The sequence below is a fragment of the Myxocyprinus asiaticus genome, chromosome 35, assembly GCF_019703515.2.
Source record: "Myxocyprinus asiaticus isolate MX2 ecotype Aquarium Trade chromosome 35, UBuf_Myxa_2, whole genome shotgun sequence".
NCBI lineage: Eukaryota > Metazoa > Chordata > Actinopteri > Cypriniformes > Catostomidae > Myxocyprinus > Myxocyprinus asiaticus.
The window spans coordinates 42,389,137-42,396,573 of record NC_059378.1 but is presented as its reverse complement, the minus strand read 5'-3'; the positions used below and the strand labels follow the sequence as shown (position 1 = coordinate 42,396,573).

General features: G+C 37.0%; 1 protein-coding gene across 1 annotated transcript; it reads left to right on the top strand.

Annotated features, from left to right (window-relative positions):
- The first annotated feature begins 902 nt into the window (after positions 1-902).
- Positions 903-6,229, top strand: LOC127426507 (replication factor C subunit 4-like). Its single transcript, XM_051673366.1, has 11 exons — positions 903-1,083; positions 1,440-1,563; positions 2,262-2,340; positions 2,436-2,515; positions 2,753-2,872; positions 2,962-3,105; positions 5,233-5,353; positions 5,442-5,567; positions 5,642-5,722; positions 5,803-5,916; positions 5,991-6,229. The coding sequence occupies exons 2-11, from the start codon at positions 1,448-1,450 to the stop codon at positions 6,084-6,086; spliced, it is 1,077 nt and encodes a 358-aa protein (XP_051529326.1). The 5' UTR covers positions 903-1,083; positions 1,440-1,447; the 3' UTR covers positions 6,087-6,229.
- Positions 6,230-7,437: the final 1,208 nt, after the last annotated feature.

Genomic DNA, 7,437 nt, shown 5'->3' with positions numbered 1-7,437 from the left:
TAAGACAGTGGAGATGACAGAGTACGCACCAGGAAAAACTATCTCTTGTGACTTCGACATTTACAACTTCTGTATCACTGATCAATAAAACTGCATGTACATTCAACCATAACAATTCCTCAAGGCCCGTATGCCTGTTGCAGGTTGGTGTAACTGCTGTTTAAATGTTTCTTCCTTATCAACCATCAATCTTACTTTCCTTATCATAGGAAGCTGTCTTCTCTCTTTGACTGATCCCAGTGGGTGGGAGCGATGCACTCTGCAATTTTTCATTAAATATCTATCGGAATTTATAGAAAACACAGCATGTATATGCCAATTAAAAGGGCTTTAATTTTGAAATTCAACATCAGACTGCCCTGACATTGTATGAGTGACACTCTGAGGTGGTGTACTATCACTCTGAAGTGAAATTGTTCTTTGGAAACAGGGAGTTTCCTTAAAATATCTGAATGTAGAAGAAACACAGCATATATATGCTATTTTAGTGGGCTTTAATTTTGAAGTTCAACAGGAAGTTTCTTAATGACAGTTTGTAATTTTGTTGCTTAAAAGTCAGATGGTCTTTGGAAATGTATTCTTTATTATTCATTTATTATTAGGTTTGCAGGCGTTTTTTTATTTGTATTAAATTAGTTTTTTTATATATATATATATATATATATATATATATATATATATATATATATATATATATATATATATATATATTCATTTTGTTTTATGTAGTTATTTATGTATTTTTATTCATTTATTTTTTCATTTATTCATTATTGACAGACTGACTGAATGTGAAATGATGTTCACCGGAAGGTGGCTTTTATTAAAAAAAAAAAAAAAAAAAACGCGTACCTCAAAACAGCGTGAGGGATAAGTGGAGTCGCGCGCGGCAGTGACGTACACGCACTCATCCTGACGTCATCTGCGCGTCTGGCGGGAATCTGGCCGCAATCTGGCCACACGTAGTGTGTCAACAAACTCGGATATAAACATATTTAACCATAAAGACGTTTAGTCTGATTTGATTAATTATAAATACATTTATTATCAGTTATCTTCTTCCTTACATCTCGTCAGCTTCAGGTAAGAGCATTTCTAAACTTTTCTTCCAGTGGCATCAGTGATATTTGATTTCTGAGCATTTTTACATCCACATATGAGAGTTTACTGATTGTAAGACGTGTTTATGAAGGAGATAAAGTGTTATAGCTTCCACTGCAACACCTGTGAACAAAAATAAGCAACTATTTTCAAAGGATTCATTGATCTCTCTGTATATTGATCTTATTGTCTTTTGTGTGTTTATTTATTTGTGTCTGTGTCAAAATAGCTGATTATGAAAATATGATATAGTGTTCAGTGATATAATTTCTGAAATATATTGTGATGATGAATGATTACAGCAGTGTTTTCTCTTTACTCATGTGAAATATTTCTAGAAGGAGACATGCAGGCGTTTTTAAAAGGATCTTCATCACAGAGTGTTAAAGTGCAGAAACCATCCTCATCCTCATCCTCATCTGGAGAGAAGAAACAGAGAGCTGTGCCCTGGGTGGAGAAATAGTGAGACTTCATCATATATATGTTAATTTATGCAGGGGCGTAGATTCCAGGGGGGATAATCAAAACAAGCAATAAAATAAACCTCATTTTAATGTATTTCTGATAGAACTGCAATGTTATCATAAGATGGTAAAGCTTTGTAAAGACAATAAAGCAAAAATATTTGTTAAAATGTCTGATTTATCTAACGTAACAGATTAATGGTCTTTGTATTTTAAAAACTCCTCTTTTTATTTATTTTATTACTATTATTACTTGTATTTTATAATACTTTTATTACTTTTGTCCGCATGGACGGATCATAGATGTGCTTGTACACACAGAAGTATCCGTTCAGCCAATGTTGCCTCGATGTAGTTCATTTTGAATGTAGTGTCATGTGCACTGTTCACCCGAGTCACAAGGATTGGAGTGTGCATGGCCGCGCGAAATGAGGGCTTGCAGCGCCAACGCCACGATGACGTCATTTTTGTTGCACGCAACCTCGCGAACAAGCGGCTGCGTCGAGTATAAACAAGGCTTTAGACCCCTTTGACTTGCATTTTGTGGATATATTCACATCATATCACCATCAAAATATCTTCGTTTGTGTTCTACAGAAGAAACTAATTTTTGGATAAACTATTCCTTTAAAGATTTGTGCATGCGCTGTTTGTCTCTGTTTTTGTGTGAATGTATTGGTGATTTCATCTCTGCAGTAGACCAAAGTGTGTGGATGAAGTGGCCTTTCAAGAGGAGGTGGTTGCAGTACTGAAGAAATCTCTAGAGGGCGCTGATGTGAGTGATTGTTTACTGTTTGTTTACAACAGCAGATTCACTTAGAATGTTTAGCACTGTTCAAATGATGGAAAATGTTGCTTTTGTGTTTGTAGCTCCCCAACCTGCTATTTTATGGGCCTCCTGGAACAGGAAAGACTTCCACCATCCTCGCAGCTGCCAGAGAGCTTTATGGGTAAAAGCTTTGAATTCATCTTGATCTGTTGTTCTCCTCACAGGTGGAGTTTTGGGGTGTTGCCACGCCCCCTACTAGGTAGTGCTGAAATTGTTGTGTCATTATTTGACCATTTGAATAATAAAATATGTTTCATGAATTGTATTATATATTTTGTGGTTATAATGGTGTAATTATGACTAAACTAATATCTGATCTTGTTGTTGACTCATGTGCAGTTGTGTTTTTTGTGTGTAGACCTGAGCTGTACCGGCAGAGAGTTCTGGAGCTGAATGCATCTGATGAGCGCGGCATTCAGGTGATCCGGGAGAAGGTGAAGAGGTTCGCTCAGCTCACGGCGGCCGGTTCACGATCAGAGTGAGTGACGAACGATTAAACGCACGTGTTTCTGCACGTACAAACTGATCTGGTGTTTCTGAATGTGAGTTTTCCTCTCTGAACCGCAGTGGGAAGTCTTGCCCTCCGTTTAAGATAATAATCCTGGACGAGGCGGATTCAATGACGGGCGCTGCTCAGGCGGCTCTCAGGCGCACCATGGAGAAAGAGTCTCGAACCACACGCTTCTGTCTCATCTGTAACTATGTCAGCAGGTCAGTGTGAACACATCATGGGTTTTCCGTGTTCCTGGTCTTCTCGTCTAACACTCAGCCTTTTAACAGTATACTCTTGAGCACGAGCTCTAATGCACTACGACTGCTTTGTGAGACTCTTTTAGTACAGTCATCAGCAGGCGCACAGATGAGGACCAACCATGCGTCGAGAAAATGTGGGCTGCGTGCGGACTGTGCTAATGATGAAATTTACATCACGCATAATGTGCGCATTCTGATCAGCAACACGGACAACCGAAGTATACTTTGGCCTTCACAACATTCACAGAAAAACCTGCAGTTATCAGGAGATTTGAACCTTGTGTGACCACGTGTACACATGCGTGGACGTTGTATTTTGGCTTCACTATACACAACGCATAATTTTAATTCATTTAAACTGACTGAATACTGTTCACAAGACTCTAGTCTGTCATTTAAGGGTTAAACTTCTGCCGCACCGAGTCATGTGACACAACAACATGACGTCAATTTCCGTGAAGTGCTTCTACAGGCGCAGAGCAAACAAAAGTGCTTTTGCTAAGAAATCTCTACGTTTTTTCAGTGAAACCTGTTTAGTTGTAAAGAGTAGCGTCTCTAGTTTCATTTGATATGCAGCATTAAAAAATTATTCATTTTTCACGCATCAGTGCGCTGATAAACATGATGTACACATATGTGGAAACTGGCTTCATTTTATATATATTTTGTTATATTTTATTTTATTATCTCTGTACAATACGGTTCTATTGATTAACATTAATAAATGCATCCCTATATTTACTGTACATCACATTGAGAATAAAAGAGTTCATCTGAAAGATGAATAATGTGTCTTTCAGAGGCTTTATATGGAGTTAGGATGAAAATAAGGTGCATTTCAAACTGTTCTGAGAGCAGTGCAGACAGACAGCACGCTGGAGGTTAAGTCATTCACTAAATAGGGAGCAAGGGAGCATCCTATAGCTCTCTATGCAGTTAAGTGCATTCACTCCTAAAATCTGATCAAAAGTTCAGTTTCAGGCTGCAGATGATGTTTGGATCACTCGACATGTTTGACAGACATGTGACAATGATAATCAGTACATAGATTCAGAATTTATAATGTATCATTTTATTTTAACATGATTGACAGTGATTGGATGATGCTGGACATTACTTTGAATCTGAATTAATTATGCTAATTTCTGATGTAATGTCTGTAACGTCTCTAAAACATGAATAATCAACACTCAAAACATTTTGATAGCTTGTTATTTAAACTTTCACAACTTAGTCCCGCTGTCCACATATGTGCACATCAATTTTTATGAAAACGATTTGCTCTAGAATTTTTGTATTTATTTTTTATGTGTATTAGATGCTACTAGTTACAAAGTAGCACCTACATATTTAATCAGCTAGAATCATCATTCTAGTAATCAGATTACAGTTACTGTCTTTCAAGTACATTACTTGGGTTACACGTACAGTATTTCTAAAATAGTATCATTTATGTAGAATTAAAACATGAATTATGTAGAATTCAAAATGAATTGCTGAAGAGTGTTCGGCCCCCTAACGAGGGAGAAACGTGTCGTGTTGAGTGTGTTAATTGTGTGCGACGATAAATGAGGAAATATTGATGTTATTTTCAATTCATGAGCAAAACAAACCAAAACTTTTCTGTAACTTACAAGTAAAATAATTAGTAATGCAATTACTTTTGCAATGTAGTAATCTGAGTACAATTTTATAGAAGTAATTTGTAGTGGATTACTTTTTGAGTAACTGTCCCGACACTGAAAAGTCAGTCGGTTTCCAGCAAGTTGTGAATTTAATTTATGCAAAAATTGTCATACAGCAGCGTTTACTAAAATCATCACTTCTGGAGAAATTGGTGCACAATGGAAACGGTAATGAAAGTTTAATGAAATGTAATAAATTACTTGTGAACAAAATATTTTTTTGCATTTTGGTGTTTCAATCCAGCAATTTATATGCAGTATCCCAACATATGTGGATGGAAACCCAGCTATTGAAATGAATTGTTCAAAAGCTGTGAGAACCCTGTACGAGACAGAATAAGAGCAAATGTGTTTTAAATTCATAACGGTGTCTTCTTTCCCATATTGCTTCATTATTCAGGATCATTGAGCCGTTAACGTCTAGATGCTCAAAGTTTCGTTTCAAACCTCTGGCTAACGACATTCAACGGCAGCGTCTGCTGGAGATCTGTGAGAAAGAGAATCTCAAATACAGTGAAGAGGTCAGAACTCATGAATGATTGACGCCGCAGTAAAAACACGTTCTGTGCTTCTGTAATGCTGCTGAAAAGCGCTCTGTTTGTTTTGAAGGGCATTGAAGCGTTGGTGAAAGTGTCGGAGGGAGACCTGAGGAAAGCCATAACATATCTGCAGTGTGCCGCCAGACTGAACGCTGAGAGAGAAATTACTGAACAAATCATCATAGAGATTGCAGGGGTGTGTGAAGATACTCGCTCCAGACGCTTTGAGCTTTCGAACTAAGTATTAAAAACTGTTTTTCCTTTTTTAAGGTGGTTCCACCCAAAGTGATCGAAAGTCTACTGCAGATCTGTTACAAAGGCACTTTTGAGAAACTAGAGGTTGCTGTGAAGGTGAAGACTGAAACACACTTTCGAATGTCAAAACTCAACACCTGAAACTGTGCATTTAAACCTCGTCTGTATTTGAACAGGACATGATCGATCAGGGATACGCCGCAACAAATATTCTCAACCAGTTACACGACGTCATTATTGAGGAGAAGCTGAATGATAAACAGAAGTCTGTCATCACAGAGAAAATGGCGGTGAGTGATCACAGTCACTCTGTTTTACTGGAATTCACCCTCACAGATGTTCATGTGTTTTGTGTGTCTTTCAGGAGGTGGATAAGTGTCTGGCAGATGGTGCAGATGAGTATCTGCAGTTACTGAGTCTCTGCGCTGTCATCATGCAGCAGGCCACACAAAACACCTGAACTGACCAATCAGCATCTCCGTTTCATTCTACAGAACACCTCAGCTGACCAATCGGCATTGGCACTCTTTATTTTACAAATAACTCCCCAGACTGTAGTTTTCACCTTTTTGTACTTAACATTTTTCATTAAAAAACATGTTTCCAATATGTATGTTGTTAGTCGTGTTTTACTTGTTTCTTAACATTTTTCTGTTTACTACAAGAGGGGTGCATTTTTCAATTCCAATCACACAATTAAGTTAATTTGCCAACATAAGAGCTGTAGAGATTTAGGGCAGTTCAATGTTAATCACCTTTGTGTCAAATGCCTGTCAAAAAGAGTTTTTACTTTTGCTCGACCAATAGCGCGTTTGACCGCTGAAGTGTGCGCACGTGGACTCTGACAGGAATGACACGAATTTCTGAGGCGAGACACTTCACGACAAATTATATTAATTAAAATCAAGTCATTGTTTCAAAGCAGTTTCATACGGAGCCCCAGAGGACAGGGCAGGAATTTTTTACTGAAATAGTTCCCTCTCAACGGTTTTGCGTTCCCTCTCAACAGTTTTGCGTTCCCACTCAACGGTTTTGCGTTCCCACTCAACGGTTTTGCGTTCCCACGCAACGGTTTTGCGTTCCCACTCAACGGTTTTGCGTTCCCTTGCAACAGTTTTGCGTTCCCACTCAACGGTTTTGCGTTTTCTTTTTTCTTTTTATGGAAACCATGATTTTACTATAGTACAGAGCCCCAGAGGACAGAGGAGGATTTTTTTTTTCTGAAATAGTTTTGCGTTCCCTCACAATAAATTTACAAATATTTTACTACAGTACCCATATTTTAACCATGATATTCGTTGTGAAATCATAGTGATAATACAGGAAAACGCAAACTATGGTAAAAAAATAAAAAATCATAATTTTGTGGGTATTATGGTTTTACTATAGATTAATCATGGTTAATCTAGTGGTTACTATAGTTTTACTACCATGCTATTTGTAGTAAAATCAAAATAACCACAAAATTATTATTTTTGTTATAGTTTTTTCCTTTATCAGTACTATGTTTTACTACAAAAATCAAGGATAAAATATGGTTATTTTAGTAAAAACATGGTACATTTATTGCGAGAGAATGCAAAACTATTTAATAAAAAAACTTCCGGCCCTGTATGATTCTGTCAGATATCTGTCTTTGTGTCTAACAATTCAATATATTAAACCATGACGAAAAACTACCATCAAATATTTCAGATGAGCTGAATAATAATTAATATTAAAGAGAAGTTTTATTATTTGATTTTAGTCCAAAGCTAGTTTTACAATTTCACATGTCAAACATCTGATCAGTTCACTGAAACATGAAAAGA